This window comes from Vombatus ursinus, unplaced genomic scaffold (genome assembly GCF_900497805.2).
Source record: "Vombatus ursinus unplaced genomic scaffold, bare-nosed wombat genome assembly UNPS02012515.1, whole genome shotgun sequence".
Lineage (NCBI taxonomy): Eukaryota > Metazoa > Chordata > Mammalia > Diprotodontia > Vombatidae > Vombatus > Vombatus ursinus.
In genome coordinates this window covers 2000473-2024754 of record NW_020952293.1, presented here as the reverse complement: position 1 = coordinate 2024754, position 24282 = coordinate 2000473, and the positions used below count along the sequence as shown (strand labels likewise).

At 39.2% G+C, this 24282-nt stretch overlaps 1 protein-coding gene across 1 annotated transcript in view; it reads right to left on the bottom strand.

Annotated features, from left to right (window-relative positions):
• HYDIN (HYDIN axonemal central pair apparatus protein) overlaps positions 1 to 24282 on the bottom strand; it is a 470364-nt gene that overhangs the window by 37891 nt on the left and 408191 nt on the right. The window contains exons 69-73 of the mRNA XM_027857914.1: positions 23549 to 23768; positions 17111 to 17323; positions 16367 to 16505; positions 14355 to 14520; positions 8201 to 8348 (exon numbers count right to left, since the gene is read on the bottom strand). Coding sequence (XP_027713715.1) covers positions 8201 to 8348; positions 14355 to 14520; positions 16367 to 16505; positions 17111 to 17323; positions 23549 to 23768 — 886 coding nt within the window. The remainder of the gene's footprint in view (positions 1 to 8200; positions 8349 to 14354; positions 14521 to 16366; positions 16506 to 17110; positions 17324 to 23548; positions 23769 to 24282) is intronic.

Sequence of the window (24282 nt, the reverse complement as noted above, 5' to 3'; positions counted from 1 at the left end):
ATCAGCTATCTCAAGAAAAAGTCCAAGTTCTGATCGTTTATCTGGGTTGGGCATTTGGCATCCAAAAAGGCTGAAGACATCAAGAAAATAATGAAAGTTTATAGGAAAATTGAGAGAAGATACGTTGGAATGTTTCAGCTCTGAAAAGGAGAATAAATCAGGGCAATGAAAATTGGAGAGGTTGGAGAGTTCAGTCTGTTGATCTTAGAGGTGGCAGCCTTGGGTCTGAAATGACTGGGATCTCAGACAAAGGCCTAGTGCCGTCTCAACTTGAGCTTCAGACACCAGGCCTGATGCCTGGCAGAGCAGAAGTCTTCTGCATCTTTCCTTATCTCCTGCTATCTTGGGATGTAGAGACAGAGCTGGTACCTTGTGTAAATCTCATCTAGCTTCTAGGGAACCCAATCTCTGTTCTGAATTCTGCCCCCTCCCCTCCCACTCCTTAGCTCTCATGAATTTGGGTAGTGATTCCCTGTATCAATGTCACACTTCATTATCACAGAACCCTAGGGGATGGAAGTCACATTTAGCTGGTACTTTTCCCAGGTAAATGGAAAACAAATTTGTCCAGCCATTGCTGAATCCATAGGCATCCATTTGTCTCTCGGCCCCCCCCACCCCCCGCCCAGTTCTTTGCTACCACAAAAAAATGCTGCTATAAGTATTTTGGTACATATGGGAATTTTACTCTGTTGTTGACCTTGTGGTGTGTTCCAAGGAGCAGTATTTCTGGGTCAAAGGGTATGGATAGTTTAATCACTTTCTGGCATAGTCCCAAATTTCTTGCTTTCTAGAATGTTTGAACCAATTCACAACTCCACCAACAGTGGAGTATAATATTAGTGTGCCTGCCTTCCCAGAGATCCTCTAATATCTATTATTTCAGTCTTTTATTAACTTTGCTCATTTCTCGGGTCTGGGCTAAAATCTCAGAGTTGTTTTAATTTGTATTTCTCTTTTTCTTTAGTGATTTGGAGTATTATTTTATAAGGCTGTTGATCATTTGCTTTTCTTCTTTTGATAACTGTTTATATCCCTTGACCAATAATCTATTGGGGGATGGCTTTTGTATTAATTCCCTATTTATTTTTGATATCAGACCTTTATCAGAACTATTAGACCTTTTGTCAGAACTATTTGATGCAATGATTTCCCAACTCCTCCCTCCCTTTATGGTTTTTCTTCTTATCTAGTTATATTGTTTGTATCTTTTATGATCACTTTCATCCCATGTTTGGTTATGAATTTCCCCTTAAATTCTAGATATTGAAGGTATTGTTTACCTTTTCATGATGTAGGCTTTTTTGTTAAGGTCACTTAAGCATTTGGAGTTTATTTTGATATATGGTGTAAAATACTGGTCTAAACCTAATTTCTGCCAAACTGCTTTCCAGTTTTCCTAGCAGTTAATGTTGAACAGGCAGTTTTTCCCTTTGTAACTTGTGTTCTTAATCAGATAATATGTTTGCAACTCTTCTTAATGATACTTCTTGGTCTAACTTATTTAGTTTGTTCTTTTTCTTTAGTTTTCTAATTTTTAACTAGACTTAAATAATTTTGATGATTGCTTTATAATATAGCAAGAAATCTAGTAATACTAGGCCCCCTTTATTCTCATTGTTTTAAAAAATTATTTCCCTAGAGATTCTTGACCTTTTGTTCCTCCAAATGAATTTTGTTATTGTTATGTTTAGTTCCAAAAAGTATTGGTATTTCCACTGGTATTTTGATTGGTTATAGCACAGAATATTTAATTTACAAAATTTAAAAAATATTGACATGGCCCATGAATGATAAATAGCTAGCTCTATAATAAGTATTCTTTTATTTTGGTAAATATTTTTTTTTTTGGTAATTATGTTTATATGTCTTGTATATGTTAGAAGGTTAACTATCAGATATTTAAAAAAATGGATCTTATAGTTATTTGAAATGGATTTCTTTCTTCCTATTTCCGTCCACTGGCTTTAATTTTCTACTATTACATAGGAAAGCTAATGATTTTGTGCATTTATTTTGCATCTAATTTTACTGGTTATTGCTTCAATTAATTTTTGTTAGCTTTCAGTAATCATCTAAGTAATTCTTTCAAATCAAAACAGTAATTTTGTTTCTTCTTTGCCTCTGCTTACTCATTCAAATACTCATTACCATCCCTTCAGCCTGTAATTCTCTTCTCTTCATGGCCAAAGTTCTAGAAAAAACTATCTACATGTAAATATTCCATTTAGATCCTTCACTGATTTACTATTGATTTCTTTTTCAGATTTCTCTAAGCCTGAAAAAAGCATGTTGATATTTTCATCAGGTATTGGTTTACCATGTTGATTTTTTGGTAATCCAATTAGCTTTTCTTTTAAGTGCATAGATTAAGCATAATGTAGTTTTCCTGCTGATTTGTTGCCCATATTTATTTTTATAATTGAATTGCCTGAAATCATAATCACCACCACTGCTTTTTTGGATCCAGTTGAAGCATAATACATTCTACTCCAAATACTCATTTTAACTCTTTATGTTTTAAGTGTCCTTCCTGTAAACTATACACTTTTGGGTTTTTTCTTTTTGATCTGTTCTTCCACTTTCTTCCATTTTGTAGGCAAGTTCTTTCCATTCTCCTTCACAGTTGTGTTTGTTTTTTTCTTTCACTAAATCTCAAAATCATATTTCTTCTCTTTCCCCCACTATTCCCCTCTTTAGAAGAAAAAGTTGAAGGAAAAAAGGGGAATGAGATCAACACAAAATATCTTTGGCTTATATTGTTTAGAACAATCTAATTATATTTCTCTCCTCTCTTGTTCTTCTGCTTGCCTAGACCCGTTTTTGCTATATATTTCCATGTTTCTCTGTCTCTTTCTCTTTTGCCTTTAGTCAGGCTTTCATACTTGTAGTTCATTTTTGCTGTCTCTATCACCTCCTCAACTCTAACCTCTTTTTCAAATTCTCTTCATCCCTCTCCCTGACCAAAGTCATTTCCTATATTTATTTGACCATATTATCTTCCCTTGCCTGGCTCAAATGAGTAAGATTCCCACCTTCAGATTTGGACAATCTTCTCCTGCAGTGCTCACAAACAAGAAACAGTAAGTTCTCGCTTTGCTTCCTCCCTTCCTCATTCCCTCTCTTCCTCCCTTCATCCCTCCCTCTCTTCCTTCCATCCAAGCTCTGAGCTTGTTTCTTTTGGTTTAATCAGTCAATAAATAAACATTTGTTAAACACCTTCTATGTGCTAGCCACTGTACTAAGTGCTGGAGATACAAAAAAAGGGTAAAAGAGGCAAAAAGATATAAAAAGAAGGCTCTCTACCATCAAGGGGCTTATAATCTAATGGAGGAGAAAACATACAAAAAATATACAAAGCAAGGTAAATATAGGATAAATAGGAAGTAATTAACAAAATTAAGAAGGTTGGGAAAGGCTTCCAGTAAAAAAAAAAAAAGGATTTTAGTTGGGACTTAGAGGAAGCAAGGGAGATGAGTAGGTAGGGTGGAGAAGGGAGAGTACTCCAGGCATGGGAGGCAATCATTCTCTCATTGGTCTGGGATTTCAAAGGAACAATACTTTCTTTTCTCCCTTTCAGGATATAAACGTGATCAACACTTAATCTTTTCAAATTGTTCAGACTTGTTTTATCTGTCTAGAATTCTTTGATCATTCAACAGGAATGCTTTGAAGGCACTGATTCTGTTAAAAATCTTTTTTTTTCCCTGTTGGATTATGCTCAGTTTTTTTTAATAAGCATATTCTTGGGTGCAGATTTATTTCTTTTTGGTATGTCATATTCTAATCATCTCCTTTTTTGAGTATGTTAGATGCAGAGTTCCTTGTGATTCTGATTGGGTTTATTATTATGTGGCCTGTCTTTTTCTGGCCACTTTCAATATTTTTTCTTTGACCTGAGAGACCTGGAGTTTGACATTCATATTATTAGTGTGTTAAATTTGGGATTTCCTTCTGGTAGTAGTTGTGGATTCTATTTTTATTTTGTCCTCTGGCTCCAATGCTCATGTGAAATTTACTTTGGTAGTCCAGTGATTCTTTTTTCTTTTTTTTTTAAAGGCAATTGGGGTTAAGTGACTTGCCCAGGGTCACACAGCTAGTAAGTGTCAATCGTTTGGTCTGAGGCCAGATTTGAACTCAGGTCTTCCTGAATCTAGGGCTGGTTCTCTATCCACTGTGCCATTTAGCTGTCCCTGAGTCCAGTGGTTCTTTTCCATGTCCTATTTTCCATGTCATCGCCTTTTGATAGTATAGTTTCGATTTTGCCGTCTTTTGACTGTGCTCTAATATTTCTTGTATGTACCACTGATTTTTTGTTATTTTTTTTCCTTTATTACTTTTCCCTAAGGTGTCTACTATTTTGCTAAGGTCCTCCAGATTCTGTTCTATGCCATTCACTATCCTTTCGAGTTTTACTTCATGAGTTCTAATTTAACTCTTCTTTTCTTCCTTCATTTCTCTAATTAAACCTTCCAGACACTCTTGGCACCCTTGTGACCAACCCATTCTCTTTTCTGGGGTTCTATTTACAAGTACTTGTAAGTTCTATTTACAAGTACTTGTAAGTTCTATTTACAAGTACTTGTAAGTTCTATTTACAAGCTGATTTTCAAGGAGATGAATGTTCACTCTGATAATTTATCAGCAGACTCTCATAAGCCAGGTTGAGCTGGTTCCAGCTCTTCCTATGGTGGCATCTGCTTCCCACACTGCTTTCTCTTGGTTCTCCTCCTACGTACTTGACTGCTCCTCAGTCTCTTTTGTTGGATCATCATCCACCTTCTGTCCCCTTGGCATTAGTCCTTCTCAGGGATCCTTCCTCCTTCCCTCCCTCCCTTCTCTCCTCCCTCCCTCTGTCCCTCCCTCCCTCCCTTCCTTCTTTCCTTCTCTTTTCCCTTCATTTCTCTCTTCTTTCCTTCCTTCCTCCCTCCCTATCTTCCTTCCTTCCTCTCTCCCTTCCTTCCTTCCTTCTTCCCTTCCTGAGGTGATAGAATTATTCTTTTTATTTGAAATTTTATCTCTTAATTGCACCATGCTCACTCATTCCCTCAGTCTCTCCACCAATCCCTTCTATAAAGTTTTAACTTATAAATATCCCCGTATTGAAGATTGGGAGGGTTCTGGTAGAGTTGATGCCAAAAAATGGGCTGGTAAAGTTGGCTCTATGTATTATTACATCCAAATGTCTCTTTCTTCTGTAACTGTTGGAGTCCCTCATATATGAAGCTCTGAGTCAGCCCTTGGGTCCCGGGTTGATAGGAAACCAGGAGGTGGGAGCAACCTCTTAGAGCTCTCAGGCTTCAGGAGGGAATCCTCAGTGCTGGTAGAGATCAGAGGGTGTGTGAATGGGTAGGCAGAACAATGGAGCCCTGTGCAGTTTTTCCACCCATGAGGATTTCATAGGATACATTGCTTCATTTGACACATGCTTTTGCTGTTTTTGAAGGTAGAAGGAAATGGTCTTGGTGAAGACCTTCATTCTACCTACTTATGGAAGCCTGGCTCTCCTTTCCATTGTTGCTTCTGGAACCCACTTCTGTTCTTGACAAACTCACCTTTATTCTTGAGCTCTTCTTTTCTCCATCTCCCTTCCCTCAGCAGCCATTGCAAACCTTTCTTCTTCTGAAGCTCCACTCCCATACCCATCTCTCTCAGCAGATGTCCTCCAGAGAAAATCCCAGTCCTCCAAAACAAGCTCCCTAGTTACTCCTCCTTCATGTCTCAGAATCCATAGTCTTTTCTTCTACTTTAATCTCTGAAAAAGTGGACTTGTGGCTTGCCAAGGACAGTCCTATTTGTGCCCTTGATCTCAGCCATTCCCACAGCCTCTAGGAATTTAGCCCATCAGTCGTTTCCCATCCCTCTCTTCTTTGTAACTATTGATTGGCTTCTTTCCAAGGGTTGTTGGTAAATATTTAACAACTGGCTCTCCAGAAAAAAAGCTTGCCCAACATACTTTTATGTTTAATCTACATTACTAATATTTTATCCATCGCTTTCTTAAGTCTTGACAATTTTCTAAAGAAGCCAGTAAATTTTAAAGAAATCAGCCCTGATTTGTAGTGTTTGCAGATTTCTGAGGTATAAATGCTCACACTGAATATTTAACGTCTGCTCTTGTGAGCCAGTTGGAGCTGGCTCCAGTATACGCTGGCCTCTTCCCCAATGCCTACAAATATATTCAGGTCATCCTTAAAAAAATCTTCACTTGACCCTGCTATCCTCTCAGGTTACTGTCTTCATCTGCTTCCCACCCCCTTGTGCCAACCTCTCAGAAAGAATCATCTACACCTGCTGTCTCTACTTCCTTACATCTAATTCCCTTCTCGCTCTCTACTGATCAGGCTTCTAACTTGACCACTGGATGGAAACAGCTTTGTTCAAGATGACTGACGATCTTTGAATTGTGAAATTTTTTCTTAGTCTCATCTTCTTTGACCTCTATGCAGCTTTTGATACTGTCCTCCCACTTTCCCCTCCATTTTTGGACACTCTTTCTTCCTCCTCTATCTTCCAGCCCACACTGCTTTCTCTTGGTTCTCCTCCTACCTACTTGACCGCTCCTCAGTCTCTTTTGCTGGATCATCATCCATCTTCTGTCCTCTTGGCATTAGTCCTCCTCAGGGATCCTTCCTTCCTCCTTCCCTCCCTCTCTCTCTCTCTCTCCTTTCCTTTCTTCCTTCTCTTTTCCCTCCCTCCCTTCTTCCCTCCTTCCCTCTCTCCCTTCCTTCCTTTGTTCCTCCTTCCCTTCCCTTTTTCTTCCTTCCTTTCTCCTTTCTTCATTCCCTTCCTCTCTCATTCCTTTCTTCCCACCCTTAAACCTGTAGGAGTAGATGAGATTATCAAGGGAAAGTGTATATGTGCAAGGTGTCTTTAAAAAGTATCAGTTCAGTTTAAAGGTTGGCTTTTGAAACCTCGTATATGTATACACTTTCCCTTGGTGATCTCATCTACTCCTAAATATTTAAGTTCCATATTTATACCATCTGCATTTGGGAGATGCCAATGTCTCTCAAATCTCTGCAAAATCATCTCTCCAAGGCACAAGTCTGATCATGTCATTGCTGAATTGAAAAACCCTTCTGTATAGGATCTAGGATAAAATCTAAACTCCTTAGCTTGACTTAGTTTTCAGTCCTCAATAATCTGTGTCCTATTTTTTCTGCCATGTTAAATGTTGCAAATCTGACACTCCAGGCAACCTGGACTGATGTCTATTTCCTGAACTTAATGCTGCAATTTAGCTTTCTTGCCTCTGCTGACTGGTACAAGCTGCCCCTTATACCTGGCATTCCCTCCCTCCTCATCTCTACCAATCAGAATGGTTCAGCTCCTTCCTGATGGTTAGTGTCCTTTTCCTCCTCGATTTACCTTTACCTCAAATTATATTTGTCTACATATTATATCCCCTCTCCTCTCCTCATTCACCCTCACAGGCTTGGTGGTGTAGTGGATAGCGTACTTAGGAGACCTGAGTTCAAATTCTTCCTCCCAAATTAATAGCTGTGTAACCCTGGGCAAGGAAGCCTAATCAGTAAAATGAGAATGATGATAGCATCTATCTCAAAGAGTTATTATGGGGATCAAATGAGATAATACATTTAAAGTACTTTTGTACAACTTTCAAATGCTACATAAATATTAGTTATTATTAGTATTATTTTTGGTGGGGACTGCTTTGCTTTTATCTTTGTTTCTTCAGCATTCAGCACTATAACTTGCACATAATGGGTGTTAATAAATATTTGTTAAATTACTAAATAAAGAAGCTAAGGGCAAAAGGAGAGGACAAAGGAAGCTTTACAAGGTCACAGAGAGAGCAACAAAGTTGGGATTAGAATTCAGAGCTTCTGACTCCCAAACCAGAAGACTCTACACTGATTCTTTTATTAAAATAACAGAAGCTATCAGCATCTGTAGTCATCATTCTTCCCCCACCCCAACACAGACACACAGACATGCACACACACACCGCACGTGCGTGCGCGCGTGCGCACACACACACACACACTTTAACTTCTCTCTGAACTAAACAAGATCATGGCCAGTGGGAATTTGTACCAACGTAAGGAGTATAATGACTGATCAGCAGGTAGGAGAGAATCTGTAACTATCCCAGCAGGGTTCAACATGGTCATCTGACCATTTCAAAGGTGAGCAATAATAAGTAGCTAGAGGCCTCCCCTCTTCCCTTGCTCACCTGGACATTGCGGGGATCATGCCTTCCATAGGCTTCACAATGAGGTTATTAATGTAGCCTTCAGAATAGCAGGAACTGTCTTCAAATGCAAAATTAAAGTCTTGCTCTTCATTGTTAATCATGTGTACTGTCTCTCGGGCTTCATGTCCTGAGAAGAAACCACCCAGACAAGTTGGAGGTCATCTTCCAGTTCCCTGGTCAATTAGACTCTATTCAATCAATGCTGACTCTCTGGGTGGTGGCACTCAGGGATGGAGATTACTGGGGTCCCTTTTCTGGCACTGGGTACAGGACTCTGTTGCATTTTCCATATGCAGATTTGAGTCATAGTCCTGGGTCTCGGTTCCAGAGCTAGGAAGAAGACTAGTACATAAAAGCTTGTGGCCACAGTGGGGCAGGGACCCTCGTTTCAATTCCAGGGTAGAAAAGAGTGCTTGTGGTTGCTCATAGACCGGAGCACAGGCCAGGAGAGTAGCAAACACACCTCTCCTTATATCCTATTACCTTGGAAGAACTGAAAACTTACAGACCCCAGAACTAGCTCTGAAAATAACTACACAAAAAACTTGAAGCTTGAGACAGTGCCTCCTCCATTCTGGGAACAGAGCCTAATTTTACCATAAAGTTAAAAGTCAAGAAATGGGCTGGAAAATGAGCAAACAACAAAAAGGAACCTGACCATAGAAACTTACTTTGGTGACAGGGAAGATAAAAATACAAACTCAGAAGAAGACAACAAAGTCAAAACTGCTACATCCAATGCCTCAAAAGAAAAATGTGAATTGGCCTCAGGTCCAAAAAGAATTCCTGGAAGAGCTCAAAAAGGATTTTTAAAATTAAATAAGAGAGGTAGAGGAAAAATTGGGAAAAGAAATAAGAGTGTTGTAAGAAAATCATGAAAAAAGAGTCAACACAAAGGAAAAAAAAGGAAGCACAAAAAGAAAATAACAACTTAAAAACAGACTAGGCCAAATGTTAAAAGAGGTACAAAAATCTGCTGAAGAGAACTACTCAAAAAGCAGAATTGGCCACATGTAAAAAGATGTACAAAAAGTCACTGAAGAAAAGAACTCTTTAAAAAGTAGAATTGGCCAAATGGAAAAGGAGATGCAAAAGTTCACTGAAGAAAACAATTCCTTAAAAATTAGAATTTGGCAAGTAAAAGCTAATGACTCCATGAGACATCAAGAAACAATAAAATAAAACCAAAAGAATGAAAAAAAATAGAAGAAAACGTGAAATATTTCATTGGAAAAACAACTGACCTGGAAAATAGATCCACGAGAGACAATTTAAGAATTATTAGACTAGCTGAAACCATGATCAAAAAAAGAGCCTAGACATCATCTTTTAAGAAATTATCAAGGAACACTATCCTGATATTATAGAACCAGAGGGTAAAATAGGATTTGAAAGAATTTACCAATCACCTCCTGAAAGAGATCTCAAAATGAAAACTTCCAGGAATATTATAACCAAATTCCACAGCTCCCAAGTTAAGGAGAAGATATTGCAAGCAGCCAGAACATCATGGTTTCAGTCAGGATCACACATGATTTAGCAGCTTCCACACTGAAGAAGCAGAGGCCTAGAATATTATATTCCAGAGGGCAAAGGAGCTAGGATTACAACCAAGAATCACCTACCCAGAAAAACTGAGCATAATCTTTCAGTAGAAAAAATGTTTATTCAATGAAATAGAGGACTTTCAAGGCTTCCTGATAAAAAGACCAGAGCTTAATAGAAAATTTGACTTTCAAATACAAGACTCAAGAAAAACATAAAAAGGTTAACAAGGAAAGGAAGTCATAAGAGACTCAATAAGGTTAAACTGTTTTACATTCCTACATGGGAAGATGATGCTTGTAACTCCTAAGCACTTTCTCATTATTAGGGCAGGAGAAGGAGTAAACATAGAAAGAGGGTATTGGTATGAGTTGAATATGATGGGACAATATCTAAAAAAATAAAATTAAGAGGTGAAAAAAGAGGAAAGCACTGGGAGAGGGGGAAGGGAGAGGTAGAATAGGGTAAACAAGCTCTTATGGTGGAGGAAAAGATGAGGGAGGTAGGGGGCTTGCTTGAACTTTACTCTCTTTAGAATTGGCTCAAAGCAGGAATAACACACAGACTCAGTTGGGTATAGAAATCTATCTTACCCTAAAAGAAAGTAGGAGAGGAAGGGAATAAAAGGAGAGGGGGCTGATAGAATGGAGGGGAGATTGGGGGAGGCAGTACTCAAAAGCAAAACATTAAAAAAATTTTTAAAGTTTTTTTAAAATTAATTTTGAACTTAAATACAAAAAGAAAAAAGAAAACATTTCCATGTACACGGCACAACATAAAAAGAGGATTCAATTCAAAACCATGAATTTCCACTTTATACTGTTTACCTTTTTTGATAAATTAATGAATACTATGCATCATTTTCAAAGCTATCCTGCTTTTCTGTGCTTCCTTCTAAGTTTTCTTTTGTTCTCTGCTGTGCTTTAATTTTTTTCTCCCTCTCTCCCCACCCTGCCCTAGAGAAGGCTACCATTGGACACAAAAATGCATATATATGTATGTATATATACATATACATATACATATACACACACACAAACACATATATACACACATGTAAATATATGTATGTGTATATATATATACATATATGTAAAACCATATTATACATACTTCTATTTATCAGCCCTTTCTCTGGATGTGGATAGCATCTTCCTTCATAGGTCCTTTGTCATTGATTTAAGTATTTGTAATAATATGACTTATTCAAAATGACTTAGTCATTCAAAGTTTTTCTTATAAAAATATTGCTGTTACCGTATATAACATTCTCTTGATTCTCCTCATTTTGTTCTCCATACAAGTCCTTGTCTTATTCTAAAATCCACCAGCTCATCGTTTCTTACAGCACAGTAGTATTCCATCGCAGTCATATACCACAACTTGTTTAGCCATTTCCCAGTTGATGGGCATTCCCTCCATTTCCAGTTTTTTGCCACCACAAAGATAGCTGCTATAAATATATTAGAAAATATACATTCTTTTCCTTTTTTCCTTATCACCTTGGGAAACAAACCTAATAGTGATATTGCTGGGCCAAAGAGTCTACATAGTTTTATAACTCTTTGGGGATAATTCCAGATTGCACTCCAAAATAGTTGGATCAGTTCACAGTTCTATCAACAGTGTATTAATGTCCCAATTTTTCCATATCTCCTCCAACATTTGTTACTTTCCCCTGGTATCATTTTAGCCAATCTGATAGGTGTCTTTTGATATCTTAGAGTTGTTTTCTCTAATCAATAGTGATTTCGAGCATTTTTTATATGACTATATATAGTTTTGGTTTCTTCATAAAAATTGCCTATTTATATCCTTTGGCCATTTATACATTGAGGAATGACTTGTATTATTATACATTTGACAAAGTTTTTTATAGATTTGAGATACAAAACCTTTATCTGAGAAATATAAAAATTTGTCTTAGCAAATCCCTTTGAAGATGGGCAGGGTGAAAGGAGAGAGTAGGATAAATAGGAGGAAAAATTGGGTGGAGGGAAATACATAGTTATTATAACAGTGAAAAAATCTTTACAGCAAATTCCTCTGATGAAGGCCTCATTTTTCAGATACATAGAGAAATAGGTCAAATTTACAAAAATACAAATCATTTCCCAATTGATAAATGGTCAAAGGATATGAATAGGCAGTTTTCAGATGAAGAAGTTAAAGCTATCTATAGCCATATGAAAACATGTTCTAAATCACTATTGGTTAGAGAAATGAAAATTTAAAAAACTCTGAGCTACTATCCCACATGTACCAGATAGGCTAATATGACAGAAAAGGAAAATGACAAATATTGGAGGAGAGGTGGGGAAATTGAGACCCTAATGTACTGCTGGTGGAGTTGTGACTGATCCAACCATTGTGGAGAGCAATTTGGAACTATGCCCAAAAGGCTACAAAATCATGCATACCATTTAACTCAGCATTACTACTAGTAGTTTGTATGCCAAAGACATAAAAACAAAAACCGAAAAGGAAAAGGACCTATATGTACAAAAATATTTATAGCAGGTTTTTTTTTCTTTTTTTCAGGCAATTGGGGTTAAGTGACTTGCCCAGGGTCACACAGCTAATAAGTGTCAAGTGTTTGGTCTGAGGCTGGATTTGAACTCAGGTTCTCTATCCACTGCGCCACCTAGCTGCCCCCTATAACAGCTCTTTTTGTGGTGGCAAAGAATTGAATACTAAGGGGATACCCATCAATTGGTGGATGACTGAACCAGTTGTGGTATATAATTGTGATGGAATACCATTATGCTCTAAGACATGATGAGTAGAGTGCTCTCAGAAAAAACCTGGAAGGACTTATATGAACTGATATAAAGTGAAATTAGCAGAACCAAGAGAACATTGTATACAGTAACAGCAATATTGTACGATGATCATCTATGAATGACTTAGCTATTCTCAGGAATACAATGATCTAAGATAATTCTGAAGGGCTTATGATGAAAAATGTTATCTACTTCCAGAGAAAGAATTGATGGAGTCTGAATGCAGGTTGAATCATACTATTTTTCATTTTTTTCATGGTGTTTTTTTCTCTTTTGGTCTGTGTTTTCTTTCACAACATGACTAATATGGAAATATGTTTTGCATGACTACACATATTTATATCAAGTTTCTTTACTTCTCAATGAAGAGTAGGGGAGGAAGAGAAGGAGAGAATTTGGAACTTAAAATTTTAATAAATGAATGTAAAAAATTAGTTTTATACATAATTGGGGAAAAAATGTTAAATTAAAAAAAAAACTGTCCTGCTTGTCTGTGCTTCCCTCTGAATTCCTTCTGTTCTTTTTGGTGTATTTTCAAAAGTATAACAATGACCTTACTTAAATATTAATTTTTAGATTAACTGAATAACATGCAAATTATAAGTAAGTTATCATAGAAATAAAGACATTATATGGGACTTTCAGTAAATAACAAAGTAAAATGCAGCACAGAAATACTGAAAGAGGAAAGGATTTGCCTCAGCATGTGAAAATCTGAGCCGATCATTGAAGCTGCTGTGTAAAATCGTGGTGTACAGAATGATCCTTATTTTTCTGATAAGCACTTATTGGGCTTATCAAGTCAGGGCCCTGGCTTGAAGGGGTTTTTCCAAGTTTTGATTTGGTCCCATGGCAAGCTTTAGAGCAGAATTATACATAGCAGGTCCAGAGGCACGGGACAGAAGAATGACCTTATAGCTACAACATGGATCAGATGAACTAAATATAGAATTCTGACAGCCATCGTCTGGCTCGGCCAACATACGGTAGGAAGGAAACAAACATTTATTAAGCACCTACCATGTACCAGGCACTGTGCTAAGTGCTTTACAAATGTCATCTCATTTGATCCCCACAACAACCCAAGTAGTTAGGTGCTATTATTATCCCCATTTTACAGTAGAGGAAATTGAGGCAGGAAGAGATTAAGTGACTTGCTCAGGGTCATACAGGTAGTGTCTGAAGTGGGATTTGAATTCAGGATTTCCTGACTCTAGGTCCAGTGCTCTATCTGCTCTGCCATCTAGCTGCCTCTGACATAAGATCAAGTGTTGTTTATAAACACCTTGGGGAAGACTCTATGTCACCTTTTGATTAATAAAGAAAAGCAGGGGGCAGTTAGGTGGCGAAGTGGATAGAGCATCGGCCCTGAAGTCAGGAAGACCTGAGTTCAAATCTGGCCTCAGACCAAACACTTGACACTTACTAGCTGGGTGACCCTGGGCAAGTCACTTAACACCAATTGCCTAAAAATTAAAAGAAAGAAAGGCAGTCAGTCACTGCAAACAGTAAGCTTCTTTTTTCGAGATGGGGTGGGGTGAAACCTTGATCCCAGAAGACTGATGATTAGTCAACAAGCATTCATTAGCACTTAATTATTATGGGCCAAGCACGGTCCTGGGCTTGGGGGGAGAAATGGTTTTGTGAAAGGTGGATTGTTTGATTTCATTGACAGCCTGTGTAGGCGATAGCCCATCCCATTCTGGGGTTCCATAACCAGAACTGAACCAACTTCTAAAAAAGGGAGTGGGGTCCAGGGCAGATAGTAATAGTTACTGCTATTTCTAGATTCAGTGTGTCCTTACCCATCAGGATAGAGCTGAAGGCGAGGTGAGGCACATCCAGAGATATCAAAGGGTCTATGGCTTTGCCTACCAGAAGGAAAGGGACCGAGATGTTGTGTTCAGGGATTAGGAAAGTCCAGAATGATTCCATGATATCCAAATGATGAGGAGTGAACTGGAATGAGATCTAGAAAGAGGATTGAGAAGACTTGTAAGAGACCCTGTCATTTTACAGCCTGCTTGTGCCTTGAAGGATTTCAGTGCATTTTAAATGACCTTGTTTGCTCATTGCTAAGGAAATGTCACCACTACCAAAATGCTATATATAAAGTGGCATTGTGTTAGACATTTCACAAGACTAACTGAAATACATAAGCTCTGGCAGTGCCTCATGAACTGTTGAAGGAGAGGGGTGCTAGAGGGCAGCCCGTGTTCTCTCAAAGGCTCTGCTAGTGATGATTGAACATGACCCTGGGATGGGGGAGTGGAGTTTTTCAGCTGTCCGACATCTCTGTCAGGGTGCCAGCATTGTGGAAGAAGGAAACAAATATTTTTCACTGTTATTGAGTCATGTCCAACTCTTCATGACCCCATTGGGGGTTTTCTTGGCAAAGATACTGGAGTCGTTTGTCATTTCCTTCTCCAGCTCATTTTACAGATGAGGAAATTGAGACAAACAGAGTTAAGTGACTTGCCCAGGGTCACACAACTAGTGAGTGTCTGAAGCCAGATCTGGATTCAGTAAGATGAATCTTCCTGACTCAAGGTCTAGCAATACCCACTGTGCCATCTAGCTGTCCTAAACATTTTATTAAGTGCCTACTATGTGCCATCTTATTTCATTTGATCCTCATAACAGCCCTAGAAGGGAGGTGTTGTTATTATTCCCACTTTACAGTGGAAGGAACCGAGGCAGACAGATGTTAAGTGACTTGCCCAGGTCACACAAGCTAGTAAGTGTCTGATGCCACCACATTTGAATTGTCTTCTTAATGCCAAGCCTGGTGCTTTAACCACTATGACAACTAGTTGTCTCTAAGAAGATGCTGCTTCCTAGTAAAACTGAAATGGCACCTTACTCATCATCTGTATCCTTTGGCAAATACCCTGTAAATATTGACTACACAACAGATTTGGAAGCTAAAAAACCAAAACAGCCCCCCTCCCAACACCCCCAAAACCTTACTCTTGAATTTTTCACTTGAAAAATAGACCCAAACATTTAGGGATGCTTTGGATTTGATTCTAGATGACCTTGGTGGGAACTTGCTCTATACCCCTTCTGATTTTCACTTATTCATTCATCCATCCATCCATCCCAGGCATTCTGAACTTAGGATCCATAGATGCCCAAGGACCCATAGATAGAGTCAGGGGGTATTCTGTTAATTTGGATGGAAAAAATGACATCTTTATTTTAATATAATTGGTTACCTTTGTGATCCTATGTGTCTTATTTATGCATTTAAAAACACTATTCTGAGTAGGGGTCTATGGGCTTCACCAGACTGAACCAGGACATGAAAGAAGGTTTAGAATCCCTGGTCTATCCATTCAAACAACATTTACTAAGCACATAAGGTCCTGGTGTTGTGCCAATATGAGAGTCATTCGGTTCCCAGAGAGATTTCTTTAGTAACACGGTTTCTTTTCTTATTTGTAGTTACAGCCACACTAACCCAAAGAATAGCTTTAATATTTTGGGAGAAAACTCCTTAAGATATTAGATGGAAAGGTCTGTGAAGGTGGAGTGTATCCAATTTGTATGCTCTTTAGTACCTAACACAGCTTTGAAAGGGGATACTGAATGCTTACTGGTGTGTATGTTCCACAAATATCCATTGGATGAATGAATGAATGAATGAAGGAAGGAAGGAAGGAAGGAAGGAAGGAAGGAAGGAAGGGAGGAAGGGAGGACTTTCTCCACTTTTCCCTGGAATCCCTCTTACTCCAAGAAGGCCTTTAGAGATGAGATGTACTGGGAAATCTGGTTTGACCTGAGCCCTCAGCATAGCGCCTCCATCCCCACTCACCTCAGCTTTTTTCTCTGGTTGGATTAAGCCTTCCTCGGTCAGGCATAGAAAGGGCGAAGGGTTCTGGAGATTCTCAGTTTCTTCTGAGACCCACCGGTAGGAATAGGGACTGTTGGTAGGGTTCATAATGGTGAAGGTCCTGTCCAGGAGTTTACAAAAAAAAAGGAGAATTTAACTTTCAAAACCAATAGGTCAAGGACTCATTGATCATTTTAATAGCAAGTCTCTGTTCCAATGAACCAGAGTCAGACAGAAATAAATGGTGGGTTTATGTGGAAACGCATGTTCTGTCTACTTAAGAGTCTTAAGTGGCTTGATGCCTTCTGGCCTTTGGACAAACATTGAGGCCAGAGCTACATTTTGGGCTCAATGTGCCTTGCAGGTGGTTACGCATCCAATTTGTCCTGCATATCACTTGTTTTAGACATATTTATTTGTGGGCTTCCTCCCCCATTAGATTGTGAGCTTCTCAAGGACAGGGATAGTCTTTGACCTTTCTTCGTCCCATCAGTTCCTGGCAGATAGTTGGCGCTTAATAAATGTTTGTTGACTGACTGTCAGAGGCTTGGCGTTCTAATACTCAGCTCTCACAAGGGTTTTGTATAGCCAAACAAGGAAGTCTTTGGCACCTACCCAACCTCATCTACTGTGGCACTACCTGCCTCGAAGAGGAGGCCTTCTGCTGAGCCCTTGGGAAGAAATGCCTTATGTAGACATGATCAATGAATAAATACATCAACTCACAGGATATTCTTTGCTCCCACACCCACGGAGGCAAACTCAATCACTCTTGTGTTGGGATCCAGAGGTGCGCCATTTGGACCTGTTAAGTCTGGATTGCGCCTGTGGTTGCTGATGTAGTCAGATTCGTTCAGATCAAAATGGCAATATGGTAAGAGGCTTCTCCCTTTCACGTTCACCACTAGGCCTTGAGCTCCAGGAGCCAGATTAGGGGTCCTGTGGAGAAGGAAAGTCATCGTATCTAGGACCAGAGAGTGTTGTTTCCAGTTGTTTTAGAGATAGCCCAGGGGAAGAGCTGGGGTGTGACATGGCTTTGGAGACCACCTTGATTTTCTGAAGCTAAGATACTGGGCCACACAGCTATTAAGTGTCAAGTGTTGGTCTGAGGCCAAATTTGAACTCAGGTCCTCCTGACTTCAGGGCCGATGCTCTATCCACTGCGCCACCTAGCTGCCCTAGAAGATGACAATTCTGATGAATATAAGAGAAAACCTTGAAAATCTGTAGGCGTGTTCAATAATACCCAAAGTAGTAGAAAATGGAATTATACACAGGGAAGAGCAGCTAGAACTGCAAACTAAAAAAATTAGAATTGCAAAAGTTGGAAAAACATTCAGGATCTACCTACAGAAATATTAGTTTATTTATAAAAGCAAAAAAAACTGGAAACAGCCTACATGTCCAGTGATTAAAGGAGGACTGAATAAATTATCATATATTAATGGAATGGAATACTATTGTGGGGCAGCTAGATCACTTAGTGGATAGAGTGCCAGGCCTGGAGTCAGGAAGACATCTTCTCAAGTTCAAATCTGGCCTCAGACACTTATTGTGTGACCTTGGACAAGTCACTTAACCCTGTTTACCTCAGTTTCCTCATCTTTAAAATGAGCTGGAGAAGGAAATGGCAAACCACTTCACTATCTTTGCCAAAGAAACAAAAAACAAAAAACAAACCCAAATGGGGTCAGAAAGAGGACAAGACTGAAAAATAATTGAATGACAGCAAATGCTATGGTGCCATAGAAATGTTAGATATGAAGAATGAAAGGAAATATAGAAAGATATGTTGCAATGCAAGAATACAGCCAGACCTGTGAATATATGTTCAATTGTATAATTATAGTTCAGTTATAGATGTATGTATATATGAGAGAGAAAGAGAAAGAGAGAGAGAGAGAAGAGAAGAGAAGAGAAGAGAGAAAAGAGAGGAGAGAGAATGTGAAGGGCAGCATGGCCTCTGTTTATTTAAGAGATCTTTGATTTTAAGACAAAGCCATTGAAAGAAGCCATATATAGAGAGAAGAAAGGCAGCAAAGTCAAAAGTATTGGAATATCCACTAATGTTCTTATCATAATTCCATCTCATCCCTACCCTCCCACAGTTCATCTCACCCTCTGTTCTGCCTAGAACATTTCCACTCTAGAATCCCTGTTCTGCCCTGAGTCTCTTCACTGCACACTCTTTCCATTTATCTGCACTGTGGGAAACCTGGCTCTTTCCAGAAGACCCTGAACCTTTGGCTAACCTCTCCAATACTGGCTGTTGTTTCTTTCATGTTTCCAAACACTGGGCTGAGAGGAGTAGGCATACTTCTCACAACCCTCTCCCATTTCAGACTATCCCTTTACCACCATCACTCATCAAATTTCCTTTGAAATTCATTCCTTGTTGTGGTTACCTGTCCTATGATGTCTAGGTCACGGTCTCTCCTTTCTCAAGGAGTTCTGTATCTGGCTTCTCTTTGCCTCTCACCTCTTCCTTCATACTTAGGGACTTCAATACACACACTGACGTCCTCTCAAACATGTTGGCCTCCACCAACTTTCTAAACTCCCATGCTCTCCATTTTCATTCCACCTCATCCAAACCCTTTGCTTTGACCATCAATCATACCTTTCACTTCTGTCATTCACAGTTCTGACATTCCTCTCTCCAACCCAAACCTCCTTTCCTTTAATCTCTCATTCTGCCTCCGTCTTGCAAAACCCATTCCTCATCCTCATCACGTCCTCTGCCCCTTTGCCCCTCTGTGTTCTCTTGCTTCCGTTACCCTGCTGTGATTCCCATCTCTTCATTCACAATCTTGACCTTCTGGTAGAACAATTCAGCCACATGCTATCAGCTGCCTTTGAATCCTTTACCCTCCCATCCTATCACTGGTCACCTTATTAAACCCACCCTTGGGTGGCCCTAGCCACCTTCTCTATTCCTACTCATCTACTGCGGAACGTATTGAGGAAGTCATGCAAGTGTACTGACTGGGTTTACTACAGATTTATGTTATCTAATCTCCACTGGGCATTTATTGGCATATGACAATCCTTTCATTATTTCATTTTTGATTCTCTGTCACTCTTTCCACAACGGCTATTCCAAATCTTCTCTGGCTTCAGACTTTCTGCACCATTTCTTTATCCCTTTCTCTCAGCAGATGTGCTCACCTCCTACTTCACTTAAAAAAACAGAGGCCCTCTGTCATGACCTCCCTTTTTATCCTCCACTCTACACCTCACTCATTCTCTATCATCCCACATTCTTTCAGATAATGAAGAAGTGGGCTTTCTCCTTGACTTCTCCATTTGTTTTTGTTTTTTTTTTCCATCACTTTCCATCTCTTTCAGGAACTTACCCCGTCATCATTCCCCACTGCCTCTCATCTTTGTTCTTGCCCTAAATTTAGCCTCTTCCCCTCTGCTTAAAAAGCATCCTTTAAAAAAAATTTTACCTTGACTTTGTCATTCCTTCAAGCTATCATGCTATACTTCTTCTCACTTCTTAATCTTTTTTTTCTTTTTGAGTGAGGCAATTGGGGTTAAGTGACTTGCCCAGCATCACACAGCTAGTGAGTATCATGTGTCTGAGGCCAGATTTGAACTCAGATCCTCCTGACTCCAGGGCCAGTGCTCTTTCTACTTCGTCACCTAGCTGCCCCTCTCTTCTCACTTCCAAACTCCTAGAAAGGACTATTTATACTCGCAGTCACCTCACTTCCAAATCTCTCATGGTCTTGTTTCTTGACCCCAAAGTTTGACCAAAGCTGCTTTCTGTAAGGTCACCAATGATCTTTTAACTATAACAATAATAATGATGCTGCTGATGATAATAATACTAAAAACAATAATAATAATAGCTAGCATTTATATAACACTTTAAGGTTTGCAAAGCGCTTAATATATGCTATCTCACATCATACTTATAACAACTTTATCAAGTAGGTGCTCTTATTTTCATCCCCATTTTATAGTTGAGGAAACTGAATCTCAGATAAGCTAAGTGACTTACCCAAGGTTACATTACTAGTAAGTGTTTGATCCAAGATCTGAACTCAGGTCTTCCCGCCTCCAAGCCTAACCCTCTATTCGCTGTGCCGCCTAGTACTAAGGTCAATGGCCTTTTGTCTGTCCTCAGCCTTTTTTACTTTGTGGCAGTTTGTGACACCATTAATCACCCTCTCTTCCTGGATCCTCTCTCCTCTCTTGGCTGTAACACTTCTCTCTTCTGGTACTCTTCCTAGGTCTAACTCACCTGTCTTTGCTGACTCTTCTGCTGGACTATTCTTTTCCTGTTGCCCATTAAGCTTTGTCCTGGACTTTTTGTTCTTCTCTCTGTCTCTCTGTCTCTCTCTGTCTCTGTCTCTCTCCTCTCCTTTGGTGGTCTCATCTACTTCCACTGGCTTAATTGATTATTATCTCTATAAAGAGGATGCCCAACTCTACATATCAAGCCCTAAATGCTCTCCTTATCTCTGTTCCTATATTATGAATGCTCTCTGCTGGATATTTCTAACTGGATCTCTCAAAGGTTTCTCAAATTCAACATATCCAAAACATAATTTATTATATTTCCTATCTTAGCTATCCCTCTCAATCTCCCAAACTCATGCCAGTTTCCTAATTTGGAAGCCAACTTCTTTTCTAACTCTATGTTCTCTCTCTTTTTTGGGGGGGGCCTAGGCAATGGGGTTAAGTGACTTGCCCAGGGTCACACAGCTAGTAAGTGTTATGTGTCTGAGGCTGGATTTGAACTCAGGTCCTCCTGAATCCAGGGTTGGTACTCTATCCACTGCGCCACCTCGCTGCCCCTATGTTCTCTCACTTGATGACTGCATATTCTCCCTTGAGTTACAGCTATCTATGACCTCTATGCAGAGGTTTACAGATTCAGCCCCAGTATCCCTCCAGAGCTCCAGTACCACATTACCATTTGCCTATTGGGCATATCCATCTGGATGTCTTGTAGATATTTCAAACTCAACATAACCAAAACAGAATTCATAATTTTTTTGCCCTAAAGATACACATTCCCTCCACCCCACCCCACTTATACACGGTTTTCTCCTAGTAGAATGTAAGCTTTTGGTGGGCTGGGTTATTTCATTTCTGTCTATGTATCCTTGGCACTTAGCATGATACCTTGCATTACATGAATCAATTTCAGAAGCACTTGAAATGGGACATAGAATGTTTGTTATTATAATATAATATAATATAATACAATATAATATAATATAATGTGATGTGACTTGACATAATATAATATACAATACAACATAACACGTAATATAATATAATATTTGTTGTCCACACTTGTTTGATTTCATTTTATTGAATGCTAGGGATTTTATATAAGATGTTTCTCCTTATTTTTGTTGACTTGATTGTCTTTATTGATATTATTAAGTTTTAAAATAACATTTAATACTTTGGGTTTAATTTAGTGTTGATGTAGTTTTCATAAGCAATGAGAGAGGAGGCTTCTTGGAATAGAGATGGGAAGACTGGGGCAGCTGTTGCCCTTCTTTCTCTTCCCTGAAGTATCAGGTACTCTTTCAATCTTCCTTGGGGCTACATATGATTTTTTTTTTTTGCCCATCTTCCAAAAGGAAGTTCTCATGTGAGTTCCCTGGAGGAGCTAATTTTGACTATCTTGAAATACATGATAATCGTTTTTCTAAATACACCTCCAGGAACTAGGAAGTGTCAAGCCCTTAAGAGCAGGGAAAGACTATACTAGCGAAAATAGACCACTCAGGGTTCCAGTAAGAAAAAATGTGGCTCAGTTGATGGTCTGACACTTTTGCAGGTGACCAAAAATATGGCCTGGGCTAGTGGTTAAAATATAGGATAACTACTGGGTAGTACCAACCATCCTCTTGATTGGCATAATGACCATAGACAAATCAATGCAGGGGGAAAAACGCTGGATTTGGAGTCATTTAAATCTGTTATTTATTATCTGCATTATCTTGGACAAATTATTTAACCTCTTCAGGCCTCGGTATTCTCATCTGTAAAATGAGGAGGTTAGAATAGAATATCTCTAAGGTCTTTTCCAGACCTTTAGCCTATGAATTTATCTCTCTGTGGGACAAAAAAAGGGAACTAGATTATGAGTCTTTTACTCAACTCATAAGTCGAGAAAACAGAAATGAAAAATACCTGCTAAAATATTTGGAGCCCCTCAGAAAGCAGGTGATAGATAAATATAAGGTGTTATTAATAGAATTCTCAGTCAAAACTAAACTGGGGATGTTCGCCAGAACTTTAAACAGAAATTCTGCCGGCAGTCATCTGTGATGATCTAAGAGTACTAGAAAGGTCACAGTCCAAAATTATCTCCCAAAGCCAGATGATAGAGTATCTGAAATTCTGCCGTAGTCACCCATTCCTTTGTGATGAACTCTACCTCTCCCCTGCCTCGAAGGGGTTTACTTTTTTAGATTTCTTTCCCTTGTTTCCTCTTTTAACATTTCTGGAAGGGAAACAGCTAAACCTGATTCACATTAAGGAGTTAATGACTACCAGGTAATTTCCCTTTTGACAGGGCAGTATGGGCAGGCTGAGAATACTGCCAGGCTTGGGGCAGAGAGGTATTTAAAGAAGGAAAAAGATGCTGAAAAGGAAGGTGAGAAGTAGTGAAAACCATCTTTATCTACTTAAAATTTTACCAGATTCTAATTCTTACTTACAACATCACTAATGTGAAAATGTGTTCAATAGGAATGCATATATATAGGCTCTATCAGATTGCACACCTGTCTTAGGAAGGGAAGTGGGGAGGGAGGGAAAGAAAAATTTAAAACTCAAAAGCTTATGGAAGTGATTGTTGATAAATCAAAATAAATTAATATATATATATTTTTTACCAGAACAAATTTGCAAGTGACAGACATCATCAGCCTGAGGAAATTCTGGAAGGTACTGGCGATGGACCCACGTCCCCAAGTGCCCCAGTGTTGTTGTCCCCGTGACCTGAGGGATTCTATGAGCCCAGCATGAGAGAGCCCTTCCCAAGGGAGAAGTGAACAGGGTGGGAGATGGGAAAAGGGAGAAGGAAGAGTGAGAGGTGGGGAAAGGGAGACAGGGACATGAGTGGAAGCATTGTCAAGTCAAAGATATCTCCGTCTGAGACACGGTGTTGGAGGAATGCTTTCTTACTGGCAGTATATGCTGTTCTCAAACTCGCCAACTTCCAGGGGAGAGAATTTAACCTTGATTTTTTGATGTTTCCCAACTGGTATGATGCCACTAACGGGCTCCATGGAGAAAGGGTAGGTGGAGGAACTGCTGTATGCGTGGGATGAAAAGCTGTCTGAGGTACTCGCTCGCAAAGTTCCTTGACTGGACTGTTCCTTGCGGGCTACGCCAAATAAAGTGCCTAGGAATACAAAGGAAACAATTGATGCTGACTCATTCAGCAGCTCAGAGTTGAAAAAGGTCTCAGAGGGCAGGGACTGTCTTTTGCTTCTCTTTGTATCCCCAGCATTTAGCACAGTGCCTGGCATACAGTAGGCCCTTAATCAATGTTGATTTGTTGATTGAGTCCAACCTGTATATGATGAAGGGACTATTTTTGCTTGAAGACCTCCAGGGAGGGGAAGCCCACAACCTCTCAAGCTCATCAGTTTCATTTTCAGGAAAAAAAAAATAAACAATCTACCATTTATAAAGCTTGCTAAGGCTTACAAAACACCTTGTGTGCATTATTTCATTTGAGCCTTTTGGCAGGAGGTTAGTCAACTAGCATTTCTAAAGCACCTACCATGTACCAGGCATTGTACTAGGTGCCAGGGACACAAAGAAAGGCAAAAACATGGTCTTGGTCATCAAGGAACCCACATTCTAACGGGTGAGACAATATGCAAACCACTTTCTCTGTACATAACACGATC